Source organism: Monodelphis domestica, chromosome 7 (assembly GCF_027887165.1).
Source record: "Monodelphis domestica isolate mMonDom1 chromosome 7, mMonDom1.pri, whole genome shotgun sequence".
Classification (NCBI taxonomy): domain Eukaryota; kingdom Metazoa; phylum Chordata; class Mammalia; order Didelphimorphia; family Didelphidae; genus Monodelphis; species Monodelphis domestica.
This window is the reverse complement of record NC_077233.1, coordinates 272,807,956-272,824,332: the sequence shown is the minus strand read 5'-3', so window position 1 is coordinate 272,824,332 and position 16,377 is coordinate 272,807,956. Positions and strand designations below refer to the sequence as shown.

Here is a 16,377-nt window from a genome sequence, read left to right as displayed (position 1 = left end):
CTACATAGTACAATTTGTTTAGTCACTTTTCAAGCATTAGGCACATATTGGGTTTCTATTATTTCGCCATTACGAAGAGCGGCCACTCTAAGGTGCCACAAGTTACCCGTTAATGACACAGGATCAGGACTCTTTAACAGAGAAAACATTTCACAAACTCACTGGCTCCTCGAGTCCCGTGAGAGTTTGTAGATCTCGCGGTATTATTACCAAGGAGAAAACCCGGAAAAGAGTAATTATCCTTTCCAGATGGATGGAACAGATCGCTCGCGCACGCGCTCTCGCGAGATTTTCCTGGCAGGGAGAGGGAAGCAAAAGCGAGGTAGAGGCGGGGTGGGTGGGGCGGAAAGAAGGACTGCTGAGGATGTTGATAACCGCCCTCTTCCCCTCCCTCTTTCGCCTACCTGGGTTGCTCTCTGGCTTGGCAGCTGCTTGTGTTTGGTGACGAACGGTCCACCCGGAAGTTTGTGCTCTCCCCGTCTCCTGCCCTCCCCCGCACGTGCTCCCTCTTTCTCTCGCCCGGTTCTCTGCCCAGGTGACTTCTGAACCTGGAGCATCTTGTAAAGCCTGTTATATTAAGCCTCTGATGGGACGGGGCCTGACGGCTCCTAACGTCTCTGACAGTTCGCTGTTCTCCTTGCCAGATGGATCCTCTTGCTCCAGAGCCATGGATCCTTGGGGAGAAAGCAGAAGGTACAGGTTCTTAGTTGAATGAACTCATACCTGGGTTTATTTCATTATATAGTCCTCATTTTCCTTTTGTTTTCCTCTGAATGGGTTCTTTATTCGGAGAGAGTGAGAGGGGGAAAGCCTTCCTTCCCTTCTTTTGCCCAGGCCTCCTGCCTGGAATGTCCTTCCTCTCATCTTTGCCTCTTACAAATTCTTAATTTCTTTCAAAATTTAGCCCAGGAGTTTTTAACCTGGGGGTCGTGAACTTATTTTTCAAAATACGTTGATAACTGTATTACGACATAATTGGTATTTTAAAAAATACTATGTATATATTGTGTTAATGCGTTTTAAAACAATCTTAAAAAGGAATAAATTGGCTATGACAAAAAAAAAAGTTTAGAACCCCTGATTTAGCTCATGTACCACTACTGGAAACTGCCCTATCATCGTAGTTGTTAGTATTCTCCTTCCCCTAATTCAACATGTATATAATTGTCTGTTTAAATTTTGCAACCCCTTCTCAGATAGTAAGCTGTATGAGAGGAGGACTGTTTTGTCTTTATACTTCCAGTAACTGGCTATGTCTGGCACATAGTAAGCTTAATAAAGGCCTATTGTCTGATTGATCTGGCAGAGGATTTTTACATAGTAGGTGCTTGATAAATTTTTATTGGATTATATTGTCAGGAAGAGGGATAGATTTAAGGGAAAAGACAATAAGTACAGTTTTGAATGCATTGAATCTGAGATGCCTTTGTATATCCAAATAGAGATATTCAGCAGTTAGTAAGTGATGGAGAACTGAAGCACAATAAAGAGGGGAGAGCTGGATATGCAGAGTTGGGAATCAGCTAAAGATAGATGATTTCAGAACCCATGGGATCTGAGGAGATCACCAAAATAAAGACTAGAGAAAGAAGAGATGAGGACCTAGAAAAGAGTCCCAGGTGGGAAGTGGTGGAAGATTAAATCAGTCAGATAAGAGAACTGGGTCATTTAAAAGCTAGGAAAAAGAATGTATGCCTTTGTTGGGGAATGGGGGGGGGGTGATGGTTAGCAGTCTAAAGTGTTGAAGTCATAAAGGGTAAAAATTGAGAAAAAGTCAATTGGAGCGTGATGATGAATAAATTGTTAGAGCTATTTCAGTGAAATAGTATGATTAGAAATCAGATTACAGGGGTTTGTACCAGAATTATGAGGAGTAATGTTTCATGTGATTGATGTACCAAGAAAAGCTCAGGTCTTACCACTACACTTTCCTACTCACTAAACTTCAGTGGTTCCCAATTGCCTCCAAGAGTAAATATAAAATCCCCAATTTATATTTATTTTGTATATTTAGTTGCTGACATGTGGTAGATATGTGCTAAATATAAGTTGACTGACTGACTTATCTTTGGTCATAACATAGTCATATATTTTACTAGCTTCTTTATATATTATCTCCTTTTAGTACTCTGCGCTCTAAACAAACTAGCCATCTTTTTATGCCTTCCACAGGACAATCTTGACTTTCTACATTTGCAGTGGCTATCTCTATTTCTCTCTTTTCCTCCAAATCTTCTTTACAAAGCATTTCTTGATCTCAACTGCTGCAGGTACTTGCCCCAACAACTTTGTATTTATTTTGTACTTATTTTCTATTTTTGTACTTATTCTAGACACACTTAGATGTTTGCATGCTTTTTCTCCCAAGAGAATATAAGCTCCTTGAGAGGAAAGATTGTTTTATTTTTTGTCTTTGTATTCTTTCTTAGTGCCTAGCACATAAATGACATGTAATAAATGTTGGTTGACTTGTTTTTATTGTAAACTTCTGGCAGAGAGCATGTCAATTTAGGACTAACCAGAAAACATTAATTTAAACTTAATTATTATTAAACTTAGTTAATTATTGAAAATATTTCTTAAATGTTTTCATCTATTTTCTTGCTATTAAGGCAAGCAGACTAATGGTACTAGTTGGTGCTGATATAATCTTTAGTTCCTCTTCAGGTCTCTGTTTACCAGAAATGAATCAATAATACAAGGGTCATGGTTAGGTTTAGCACAACAAGGCAGTTGTGTTTAAAATAAGCTAGCAGTTGAGAAGCAGTATGGCAAGCTCTTCAGTGGAGAATATAACATTAGACCCTGGAGGTGTGGCATGGCAGTAATAGAACAGGAGGGTGACCTCTCTTCTATCTGGACCCCTAGATTGACTGGAAACAAATTGAGAGACTAAGGTTTTTGGAAGAATAGAAGATAGAAGGAGTAAGTATAAGGAAAGGGGGAATTTCTTGTGATTATTTGATCACCCAACAGGGAATGGGCCTCAATTGATAATCAAAGGATATGAAAAGGCAGTTTTCAGATGAAGAAATCAAAACTAGCAAAAATTATGTGAAAAAATGTTCTAAATCCTTCTCAATTAGAGAAATGCCAATGAAAACAACTCTGCAGTACCACCTCACACCTATCAGATTGACCAAAATGACAGTATAAGACAATGATAAGTGTTGGGATGTGGCAAAATTGGGACACTAATACATTGCTGGTGGAGTTGTGAACTGATACAACCATTCTGGAGGGCAATTTGGAATTATGCAAAAGGCTATAAAACATTGCATACCCTTTGATCTAGTAATACCACTTCCAGGTCTATATCCCATAGAGATTTTCTAAAAGATGGGAGAGGACCTATTTGTACAAAAATATTTATAGCTGCTCTTTTTGTGGTGGCAAAGAATTGGAAACTAAAGTGATGTCCCTCAATTGGGTAATGGCTGAACAAATTGTGGTATATGATAGTGATATATTTTTAACATTAGGTTTATTTATTTATTGAATTAATATAGAATATTTTTTCATGGTTACATGATTTATGTTCTTTCCCTCCCTTCTTGCCATACCTCTCCCATAGCCAACAAGCTATTCCACTGGGTTTTTCATGTGTTTCAAGACCTATTTCCATATTAATATTAGCAATAGAGTGATCTTTTAGAGTCTACATCCCCAGTCTTATCCCCATGGGAACCATGTGATCAAGCAGTTAGTTACTTTTCTTCCGTGTTTCTACTCCCACAATTCTTTCTCAGGATGTGCATAGCATTCTTTCTCATAAGCCTTTCAGATTTCTCCTAGATCATTGAGTTGTTGCTAGTAGAGAAGTACATTACAGTCAATTGTGCCACAGTGTATCTGTCTCTGTGTATAATGTTCTCCTGGTTCTGTTCCTCTCAACTCTGCATCACTTCTTGAAGGTCATAACAATTCACATGAAATTCTTCCAGTTTATTACTCCTTTGAGCACAATAGTATTCCATCACCAACAGATACTGCAATTGAAGGGCATCCTCTCATTTTCCAATTTTTTAAACCCTTACCTTCTGTCTTAGAATCAGTACTGGGTATTGGTTCTAAGGCAGAAGAGTGGTAAGGGATAAGCAATGGGGGTTAAGTGACTTGCCCAGGGTCACATAGTTAGGAAGTATCTGATGTCAGATTTGAACCCAGGACCTCCCCTCCCTGGGCCTGATTCTCATTTCACTGAGCTACCCAGGTAGCCCTGCAGGCAGTCTCTTAAAGCCCTTTGGACATAGTTCAAAATTGCCTTCCAGAATGATTGGATCAATAGTGATGGAATATTATTATGCTATAAGGAATGATGAACAGGATGATTTTAGAAAGAGCTAGAAAGACCTACATGAACTGATGCAGAGTGAAATAAGCAGAACCAGGAGAACATTGTACACAGTAACTGCAATTTGTGGAATGATCAAATGATATATAATTTGTTAGTAATCAGCAATACAACAATCCAGGACAATTCTGAGGGACTTATGAAAAGAATGCTATCCACCTCCAGAGAAAGAACTGTTGGGAGTATAAATGCAGATGAAAATACATGATTTATTACCTGTTTATTTGGGTACATGTTTGGGATTTTTGCTTTTCTAAATTTTTTCATTTACAAAAATGAATAATATGAAAATATGTTTTGTGTGATAATACATATATAACCCAGATTGAATTGCTTGTCATCTCAGGGGGAGGGGAAGGAGGGGAGACAATATGGATCATGTAACTTTGGAAAACTTATGTGGAAATTTATTATTAAAATAAAACATCCAAATAAAATAAATGAAGAATTTTGAAGAACTGGAGTTAAAGATATCATGGGGGAATTACATAAAAGAAAAAGAGAGGCTAGTCACTTAGCAAGTGTGAGGGATGAGAGCCCAAGTGATTCATTACAATTAGGTAACAGACCTAGTAGTGGTATTACTAGATCAAAGCAAGGAAGGCCTTCAACTTATTTGGTGGACCCTGAAGAAATAATGTGGATAGATGGTGATATCCACGATAAGAAACTGGGTTCGATTCTTAATTGACTGTCTGTTAAATATCTCAGTTCCCTTTTGTGAAGGTATGGCAAAGTGAGCCTTCCTTCACTGGGCCAGTACACACAGACCTTGTAGTCTAAATTGTATAAAAAAGTATTTTTGTTTATTGAGAAACCAGAGGTAGAATATGCGTATTAAAACACAAGGATGCCCTAGTTCCGAATCCTAATACTCCAACCCTTCAATCTATATCCATCTCACAATGGACTCTTCAGGTCCTCAGGCTACTCTATTTCTTCCTGACTTTTGCTAGTTTCCCACCAAAACCTTTCTAATCTAATCTAATCGAATCTGACTACAATCCTTATTTGTTAGTTTAGTTATTTATAACAGAAGTTGTCACCATATTTACTAAGAATGAACCCAAGATGGCTGAGTTCACTCAGAGCTGCGTATGGCCCAACAAACAGGATCTCCAGGTAAACCTCTTAGGCAGTGTTGGTAAAACAGCAGGTATAGATAGATCTTCTGTAAGATATTCTCTCCAGTGGAAAAGGAACTTCCAATGCAGTTTAGTTTCCTTCTCTCACAAAAGGTTAAGGTAGGAAAAACTCAGAAGAGAGCAGCCTTCCTTTCCCAGCTCAGGACAGGAAGTGACAGTTGCTTACTCAAACAGCTTCCTCTAGCTTCCTGTACATTCCAAGATCCCTTCCAGGATTCTTGGAATGAGCTCCTGCTAGTAACTCTGGAGACAGAATCCAATTTTCATAAATTTAACCTTATCTAAGTTTATCTTTCTATAATCCCATTCTCATAACCCCTAGTCATAAAGTCATGAATTTTTGGACAATACGCATGAGTCTTCTTATGCAAAAAAAAATCTTCATTATTGAAAGGACTATCCAGGACTTTGAAAACACAAATGTGTGTGTGCTACACTTAAAGAGATGGCTTTGTTTTTCTAGAATTTTTACTTACTTTGGATGATTTTATTCTATGATATTATATTTATTCATATTAGGTCATTACTTGTCATTGTGATAACTTCTATCTATATCTTCTATAACCTCAAGAGTGATTCTGTTTTCAAACTATTTCCTTTTCCAAGTAGCCAGATTTCCAGTCCTTTGGTTTATTAGTTTCTTATCCTTTGATTATTACACAACCGATCTAGTGTCTTTTTGTATGATAGACTACTTATAATAAATACATTTATTATCTTTGAATTTAAGAAGAATCACTTATTTGGCACATAAGCTTTATAGTGAGGTTTAATAAATTTTTCTTTTAATTACGTGGAAGTGTACTATAAGTTTCTACTCTTTTGAAGGTAATGAATCTATATTTTGATATACATATCATTGTGGTTAGCGCCATTGTGGTGTTAAAAATTTAACAAGTCTTTATATGAATCTCCATATCGATGGCACTCTAGGGTTATGACTGAAATAACCTCCACGCTGCTTTGTTTTTTTTTGGTTCACCCTCAGCTGTGGTCCTCTCTTGAGGGGGCTGGTGCTTGAGGAATTAAACTAGCATAGCTTGTATAAGCCATATCAACTAAATTTAGAGTAAGAAAGGACCTTAGGAGTCATCTTATTTAATGCCTCATATTGCATATGTATCACCTGAGACCAGGAGAAGTTTAGTGACTTTTCTACCTACACAAATAATAAATGGAATAGCTAGGGGTTAACTTGGTTCTTCTTACCCCCAGTTCATCACTTTTTTCCATTGGGCTATATACTCACCACAATGCAAGATAAATAATAACAATTTGAAAACTTTTTTTTTTCTTTAGATAAATGGAACATTGGAGAAAGATGTCTTGTCCCTGCCACAGAGAGTGGAAAGTTTTGTGAAGCAACAGTGAAATCCGTCATGACAGATGAAAATGGAAAGTCGTTTGCACTTGTATTATTTTCAGGTTCATTGGAAAAGAAAGTACCTTTAAAAAAACTCCAAAAAATAACACATGATAAAAGTCCTTCAAGAAGTTTTATGTTTGATGATATTGATTTGGAAAAGCCTTATTTCCCAGATCGAAAACTTCCTTCTCCTACTGTTGCTTTTAAGTTATCTGAAGATGGGATCTGTATTCCATATACAATTAATAGATATTTGCGTGACTACCAAAGGGAAGGAGCCCAGTTTCTATATGGACACTATTCCCTGGGAAGAGGATGTATTCTTGGTGATGATATGGGACTTGGAAAAACAGTACAGGTATTTATTCTTTTGTTCCCATAAATGTTAAAATTTAATAACTGTGATATATGAATCATTCTAAGTACAATAATGTGCTCTAATAGCTTATTAAGTTAAACTTGATTGATGACTTTCACATGAGTTGCTAGATAAATGTTTGTTGAATTAATAAATGAATAAAAATTGTGAAGCCATTTTATACTTATAATGTTAATTCTAAGAGGAAAGTGTTCTTATTGGATTAAAGTTTAATTATATTCCCAAGGTCCATTAAATAGGTTGTTTAGAATGTGAACCTTCTTGTATCTTACATTCCTTCACGAGTTATTAAAGCAATATTTATCTGGTTTATGGCTTATTCATCTTTCCCCCTTCCTTCTCCTTTCTTTTCGCTCTCCTTTTCAATTCCATATTAACATTTCCAATTTAGTTGAATCCTGGAGAAGGGCTAGGTTTTAAATTTTTAATTAATAATAGAATCTTTTAGAAAGGACCATATGAGATCACATATAATCCACTGGCTTCTGATCAAGAATCCTCCTTTCCTTCAGTGACTTTGCTAACAAATATTCATCTGGCTTCCAATTAATGTGTTCTCTCTAATAAGGAGATCTACTAATTCTTGAGACAGTATGTTCTGTTTTGGAGTGATTCTGGCTCATAAGATGATAGATTTAGAGCCAGGTAAGATACCAGGGGTCGTCTAGTTAACCTTCTCATTTTACAAATGGAAAACTGAGACCCATAGAAGTAAGCCACCTGTCCAAAGTTGCACAGATAATCATTAGAAAATAGTTCCTTAAAATGAACTAAAATTTGTAGTTTCTCCCCGTTGCTTCTGGTTTGATCTTCTGGGGTCAGACTTGTTAAGATGAAAATTTAGGGGAGACTGAGGCAGGTAGAAATTAGTTTCTCTCTGCAAGGAGTATTATATTTTTTAGAGGTTTATTAAGGATTAAGGATTAAAGAAATTACAGGATAAGGAAAACATGCCTAGGCCAGAGGCCTAGACAAGACCTCACCTACATTATGGAAAGAGTCACGTCTGCTCCAAAACGGAAGTCCAAAAAGAGAGCCAAAAACCTTTGCCACCAGGTTAAATACCTTCTCGATCTCGGCCCACCTGAGAATTTCTGTGAGATTACAAAGCATTTTGGGGAAGTGGAGCAAAGGCTTGTGCGGATTGTAGTCCTGTATTCTAGTCTATTTTTTACAGACTTGACCAAGTCTAATCACACTTATATGTTAGAATCTTTTGAATATTTTAAGAGAATATCACAGTTTCAGAGTGGAGAGAAACCTCAGAGGTCATCCAGTCCAACCCCTTCATTTTTTAAATGAGGAAAATGAGGTCCTAAGAAGTAAATAAAATGACAGGAAGCAAAAGGCAGAGTTAAATCCTTGGCCTAAATCCAGTGTTCCTTTCAATACACAAGGGTTTTTCTTTTAACTGAGCTTTACATGCTATACTTTTGAGGGCCCTTATCATCCTAGAGACCTTTCTTTGGTGCTATTTTTTTCTCTTTAAATGGTTTGTTGAAATTTTATTTTTTCTTTAAAAATGGTTACTTCTGAATGCCACTTCTTTTCCCCTTCAACTCTCCTTTGTAATAATTATTGTCAAGTAAGAGGAATTAGTCCTTTGGTAATATCTATAGTATATATTGTGCAATTATGACAAAAAGTTAGAAAATGTCATGATTGTTCTTGTAGTTCTTCTGACACAATATTCCTCACAATTGTGTTGCCCTTTTCTTCAACTATCAGATCAGTTCAGGCCTTCCTTACTGCTTGTCTAGATTGTTGCATTAGTCTCCTAGTTGGTTTCTCTACTTTTTCTCTTCTCTAATTATTTGTCTTTCCTTTTCTCAGAGTTCATTTTTCTTTTAGTGATCCTTTCATTTATATAATTATAATAATGGTATATTTTGCTTTACTATTAATACTTACTTTGTACTCTATCAATTCATAAATATTTTTTCACTTTCCTCTATAAGTTCCTCATATTTGTTGTTTCTTAATTTATAGTACTTGTGTTCATAATATGGCATAACTTTTTTTAGCATCTCCTTAATCACTTTGTTTCTGGTTTTTTTATACCTTGAAGAGTGATGCTCTGAATATTTTGGTATATACTGGACCTTTATCTGCCTTTGATTTCCTTGAACCTCGTTATTACAAAAACAACTAATCTGTAAAATATAGAGACAATATAAGGATTCTTAGGTTTAATATTATAACAATCTTTAAAGGTGATATTTTCACCATAACAGTTTCTAGCATGTGGCCAGACCAACCTCTGCAAAACCAACCTTTTCACTTATCCTTAAACCCATTTCTCTCTCTGTCATTTCTACACTAACAATATGAACTGACATATTTATATGAAGAAATCAAAACTAACTATATGAAAAATGCTCTAGATCATTATTTATTAGAGAAATGCAAATCAAAACAACTCAGATATCTCATATCTATCAGATTGGCTAAAATGATAAAAGGGCAAAATGATAAATGTTGGAGGGGACACAAATACCCTGTTGGTAGAACTGTGAACTGATCCATTTTAGAGTGTAATCTGAAATTATGCCCATCAAATTATAAAACTGTCTGCTTTTTGACCCAGCAATGCCACCATTAGGTTTATTTCCTAGACTGATCAGGGAAAAGAAAAGAACTTAAATGTTTTTAAATATTTGTAACAGCTCTCTTTGTGGTAGCAAAGAATTGGAAATTGAGAGAATGAATATCAATTGAGGAATGATTGAACAAGTTGTTACATGTGATTGTGCTGTAAGAAACAAGTAACAGACTTTTTTAAAAATGGAAAAATGAAAGTGAAACAACAAAACCAAGAGAATGGTATAAAAAAGCAGTACTAATGTTTGAAGAATGACTATTTCCAGAAAAAGAACTGATGTAAAAGAAACCTGGCAAGACATAGTTTTATATATACATATTGTATTAGTGGGGAAATTGAAGAAGGAACCAAAGTTCCAGCTACTTGGGGAATAAATATAAGGTAACACTTCCTTCCTTCCTCCTTTTTCCCCAAGTTGGGCTGTTAACAAATGGAGTCAGTTCTGACTGGACTAAAAGGGTAAGTAAACTTCCCCTTAGCCCTCTTTTCTTTAAATGATGTTCTTTGAAGTTCTCCTAACACATTGAGTATGATTGAAATCTCTATTAAAATCAAGATGCCTATTTAGGTATAAAGGGTTGAAAGAATAATGAGGACAGAGGGAAAAGTAAATCCCTAGCTATTTCCTATACAAATCTGGGGGATTTGAACCAGGGTCTTTCTTCAGGATAAGCTCTGAGGTTTCCCCTAAGGGACAAAAGTCTTTATCCTAAAAATGTTAACAGTTGGAAAACAAGATCTTCTATTGCTCAGGCAAAAGGATTGATAAAATGGGTATCTTTACAGCAAATGGTCAGTTCCTTCTTCTCTCAGCTTCAGGAGCAAAGAACCTCTTCCAGTTTTTCAATTGCCTCCTCCTGAGTTTGGCTGAAAAGTTCCATACCATCCCCCAAAGTCAGCTGGGGTTTCATTTCCTGTTCTCCTGAGATAGTTTGTCAAAATTCAATCTTTCCATTGCTTCTGGTCTTTCTGTCTTATAAGATATATCTTTTTGTTAAATGGTGCTTTCTCTAGTTTGGGAAGGGACCTGAGGTGGGAGATACGTGGGAATTTTAATGTAACAAACACATTAATAAAATAAAAGAAAAATAAGGCTAAAGTATTTCATCTGAGAAATATATGATTGAAAAAGTTTGCTAGTTATGTGGTAAGGGCAAATGATAACAGTTAGAGAGCCAAGTGATTCACTGGCAACCTTGTAATGTCAGGAAAAAGTGAGGAAAATCTCTAGGAAATTGGGTGCAATCTCTGGGGCATTCTTAGAGAGGATGTATACAAATTTTGGAAAAGATAGGCAGGCATGAAGAATGAGGGTTGAGCTTCTCTTGAGTATTTAGGAGAATTTTATTTTATTACATTCAGTTCTAACCTATATCTCTGGAATCTTGACTCTGACATCCAATGTGTTAGCTATGCCTCTTAGTTTGTGTCATTTGCAAATTTGATAAGCATGTCATCTAATACATTATTAAAAAATGAGAACATAGAATGAATGAATCAAGAAATAGTTATTTACCACATGCAAAGCATTGTGTTAAGTAAGGCCTGGAGATACAAATAGAAAAGTAAAATATGAGAGGTTTCAGTTGCAAGTCTGAAGCAAAGACCCAGTGCCCAGTGGTTTCAGAATGAAACATATATTCCTTGGACACTAGACTAAAACATTTCCAAGTTTTGTGGCTGCCTTTTGGATTCTGCTATTCAGTAAGCTCTGATCTACCTAACTATTGTCTAGTTCACATCTCCATTTTGTCACAAGATGCTTTTTAAGTGGTTCTAAAATCTAGGTAAACACTATATTTTTCCTCTGACCTCCATAACTCTGTCCCCCTTCCCCCATCCTCCAAAAGTAAGAACAGTTTGGCATGACCATGGAATCCTATCTTTCCTTTCTCTGTCCTCTTTCAAATCCACTTTCCCAAAACCTGAGGGGGAGAAGGGAGTGTCAAACTCACTCTATTTTTGTGGGCTTCATTTTCTTCATCTCTAAAATGAGAGACTTGAATCAGATGAACTCTGCGATCTGTTCCAATGAAATTCCTTTGCTTATGGTATTACCTTTATAATTTGAATACTTGGGGGTTTTTAGATGGATCATCATAATGCCTGCAGAAAGTTGTGTTTTTTGTTTCTTCTTTGCCTAGTCCCTTGGCTTTTCTTATGCTGCAACTGGTATTTCTAAGCACTCTTAAATTGTGATAGTGGTAGTGAGCATTCTTTCTTTACTCTTCATGTTTGAGAGTCCTGTAATTTTTTTCCATTACATACAATGTTTTATCTTGGTTTTAGACAGATTTTTATCATATTAAGGCAAAATCCATTTATTTCTACTTTTACGAATATTTTTAACAGAAATGGTTGTTATTTTTTTGTCAAAGTACTTTTAAAAGTCTTTTCTTCCCTTTTTCCTTCCTTCATGTGGTTTTTATTATTCACATTATTAATATGAATTATTATACTTACAGTCTGCTTTATATTGAACCAATCCTGCATTCCTGGCAGAAATACAGTCTAATAATGTTATATAATTTTTTCAAGACCCCATTTGTATCATAGAAAGGAGATTGGAAGGGTCCCTTCTTTGTCTCATTATAGAAATAGTTTGTGTAATATTGGAATTAATTATTTGAATACAGTTCATTTGTAAATCAAGCTGGGCCTGAAGTTGGTTTCCTCCCTTTCTTTCTTTGGGTATTCATTTATGACAGTAAATTTCTTATTCTGATATTGAATTATTAAAATAACTTAGTATATCTTTTGTTAATCTTTTTATTTTTGAAAGTATTCATCAATTTCCTCTAAGTCATTACTTTTTTGGACATGTAATTGTTTAAAATTGTTTCTGATAGTTTCCTTTATTTCTTCTTCAATTGCTATGAATTCTGCTCTTTAAATTTTTGACAAAATTTGGCTTTTTTCTCTTTTATAATCAATTAATGATTTATTCTTTTTTTGGCTTTTTTAAAAAATTAAGTATATCTATTTACTTCATTAATTTAGAATATTTTTCCATGGTTACATGATTCATGTTCTTTCCCTTCCCTCTCCCACCCTGCTCCCATAGCCAATGAACAATTCCATTGGGTTTTACATGTGTCATTGATCCAGACCTATTTCCATATTATTAATATTTGCATTAGGGTGATCGCTTAGAGTCTACATCTCCAATCATATCCCCATCAACCCATGTGATCAAGCAGTTGTTTTTCTTCTGTGTTTCTACTTCCACAGATTTTCCTCTGGATGTGGATGGTATTCTTTCATATAAGTCTCTCAGAATTGTCCTGGATTATTGCATTGCTGATAGTAGAGAAGCCCATTACATTTGATTGTAGTGTGTCAGTTTCTGTGTACGATGTTCTCCTGGTTCTGCTCCTCTCACTCTGCATCACTTCCTGGAGGTTGTTCTAGTTCACATGGAATTTCTCCAGTTCATTATTCCTTTGAGCACAATAGTATTGCATCACCAACAGATACCATAATTTGTTCAGCCATTCCCTAGTTGAAGGACATCCCCTCATTTTCCAATTTTTTGACATTTTCCTTTCTTTGGCACACTAAATATATGAGTATGAGGTGGAAGTTTTCAGAGTAGCTTTAATTTGCATTTTTAATAGTAATTTGAAAGCATTTTTAAATTTGGTCATTGATAGCTTAGATTATTTCTCAGAAATTTTCTAATTTTTTATCTTTAATTGAAGATCAGCTTTAATTCTTATGAATTTCAATCAGTTTGCTACATATCTTGACTTTCAAAAAATTTGTAAAAAATTTTTTTACCAATTACACATAATAATTTTCCACTTTTTCTCAAGTTATATGATCCAAATTGTCTCCCTCCCTCTTTTCCCTTCCCTTTTCTAAAGCTAGTTAGCTATTTGATCCAGGTTATACATGTATTATCCTGCAAAACATTTTATATTGTTCATTTTTGTAAGAGAATAATCACATAGAGCCAAAACCCCAAAATAAAACCCAAGTAAACTAAAGTGCTTTGATCTATATTCCAACTCTTAATAGTTCTTTCTCTGGATGTGGATAGCATTTTTTGTCAGAAGTCCATCAGAATTTTCCTGGATCATTATACTGCTAAGAGTTGCTAGGTCTTTCATAGTTAATCATTCTACAATCTTGCTGTTACTGTTATATTTTGATTTTTATTAGAGAAACTCATTACAAAGATTTTTCTCAGTTACCTGATTCCCATAAATTTGCAGTTGCATTGTTTTAGTTTATGTAGGACAACATTTGTGATCCTCTTTATGTTTTGATTGGTTATAACTCCTCCCCTTTTAATAGATCTCATAGGTAATATTTTCCTTCTCTTACCTCGTATGTGGCATATAAGCTAGGTGGCACAGAAGATAGAGCAATGGGCTTAGAGTTAGGAAGAGCTGAATTCAAATCCTACCTTGGATGCTTAATAGCTGTGTGTCTTAGGACAAGTCATTTAATTTTTGTTTGACTAATTTTCTTCAACAGTAAATTGAGGATTTAGGACAAGGATTGTTGGGAGGATCAAATGAGATAATATTTTTAAAGTGCCTAACAGTTCCTGGCACATAGTAAGTACTTGGTAAATGCTTATTTCTTTCCTTCCTAAGTTATGTACCTATTTAAAGCTTATCTTGGTATGCAGTGAGCTGCTGTTCGTTCCCTAATTTCTGCTCTTCCACTTTTTAGCTTTTTCAAAAAGTTTTTGTTGAAGAATGAATTCTTATTCTCAGTAGCTGGGATATTTGATATTTTCATCCCTTTTAAATCCCACAGCCCTCCCTCTTTCCCCTGAAGGGGAGCTGAGAACATTGACTCATATTTTACTGAAAAAAATTGAGACCTTTTACAGAAAACTCCCTCTTTGCAGTTCTTCATCTCACATCACACAGGTGCTTTTTGCCACAATCTTCTCAGCTTCATCCCTGTTTCAAAGGGAGAAATAGCCCTTCTTTTCAAGTCAAACCCTTCTGTATACACAAGGAATCCTATTCAATACCATCTTCTTCTGTAGATTGTTCTCCCTATCATTTTTACTTTCTCATTAATAGTCAATCTTTCTCTGGCTGCTGACTACTTTCCTATTGTCTACAAAAATGTCCATGTCTCCTAATCCTTAAAAAAAATCTTCACTTGATCCATTTTTACTGGCTATCGTTTCATTTCTCTCCTTGCTTTTGGGGCTAAAGTTCCTGAGTAGACTGTCTTTCCTTTTTTGTAGGTACTTTCCTTTTTTGTCTCTCTGAAATTTGTCATCTGACCTTAAATTCAAATGAAACCTCTCTCTAGTTACCAGTCATTTCTTAATTGCCAAATGTAGTGGTTGTTTCTCAATTCTTATCCTTCTTGATCTCTCTGCAGCCTTTGACATGTGATCACCCACTTACCTTTAATATTTTCTTGCCTCTAGTTTTAATGACAATGCTCTCTCCTCGATCTTTTCCTGTCTGCTCCTTCTCTATCTCTTTTCTTGGATCTTTATCTACCTCATTTCTGTTTACTGTGCTCCCCCACCCCCAGCTTTGTCGTTGGTCCTTTCCTTTCTATATCTATTGCTTTTGGTGTTCTCAGCTCCTGTGTTTTTCAGTTAAGTCAGAATATTAATCTTGTTAAATTCCCTAATGTAGCTGGAACCAAGTAAAAAATATAATTGGAAAATGTTTAATAAAATAAATAAAAAATATAGCAAAGTGTAGGTAATGTAAATTTGTGGTTTTCAAGTTATATTCTGGTTCTTAAAGACTGGATTTTATCCCTGATTTTTGGTCATCCGCCTTCTGGTCTGATTTTCTTTGGAGGTCATTTTCATTCTCTTTACCTCATCTCTCATCTCCTTTGCCTCATCTTTTATCTTCTTTGCCTCATCTTTCATCTCCTTTGCCTCATTTTTAAGCTGGTTGATTTTGGCTTTCAAGCCACTATTTTCTGTTTCCAGATGACTTATCTTAGTTTTTAAGTTCTTTTCCTAATTGTATTCAGCCTCTCTTAATTGTGTTTTGAATTGCATTTTGAGTTCTTCCAAAGCCTGTATCCAATTCACTGGAATTTCTGACTTATTATTTGATGATCCCTCCTTCTCTGTTCCGTTTTCTCTTTGTTCGTTGCCTGTATAGAAGCTGTAGATTGTAATTTCTTTTTTCTTTTTCTGTTGTTTGCTGATATTTACCCCTTCTTTACTCCTCACATTTGTCTGTACTCTTGCTCCTCTTTTTTTTTTTTTTTTGTTTTGGGTTTTTCTGACAGTCTCCCCTCTTGGAGCTTTGCCAGGAGATCTCTTGATTCAGACTGGGTGGGGAGGGGTATTGGAGTTTGAGCTTCCTTGTCCTCTGGAGGCTTTTGATTGGATTAACGTCCAGCAGTCTGTGTGGGAGGGGTATTGGAGTTTGAGCTTCCTTGTCCTCTGGAGGCTTTTGATTGGATTAAAGTCCAGCAGTCTGTGTGGGAGGGGTGTTGGAGCTTGGGCTTTCCTGACCTCTGAAGACTTTTGATGGGATTAAGTTCAGCTGGGTTGGGCTGGATGTGCTCTGAGGCCAAAAC

General features: G+C 35.7%; 1 protein-coding gene across 3 annotated transcripts in view; it reads left to right on the top strand.

Moving 5' to 3' along the window:
* Positions 1 to 207: 207 nt before the first annotated feature.
* Positions 208 to 16,377, top strand: part of ERCC6L2 (ERCC excision repair 6 like 2) — a 174,392-nt gene continuing 158,222 nt past the window's right edge. Inside the window, exons 1-3 of one of the 3 annotated variants that reach the window (XM_007497932.3) lie at positions 329 to 693; positions 2,173 to 2,270; positions 6,799 to 7,223. In XM_007497932.3, coding sequence (XP_007497994.3) covers positions 587 to 693; positions 2,173 to 2,270; positions 6,799 to 7,223 — 630 coding nt within the window. In that variant the 5' untranslated portion in view covers positions 329 to 586. Of the gene's footprint in view, positions 694 to 2,172; positions 2,271 to 6,798; positions 7,224 to 16,377 lie in introns of all 3 variants that reach the window. The other 2 variants (XM_056806770.1, XM_016423780.2) reach the window with 2 other exon arrangements.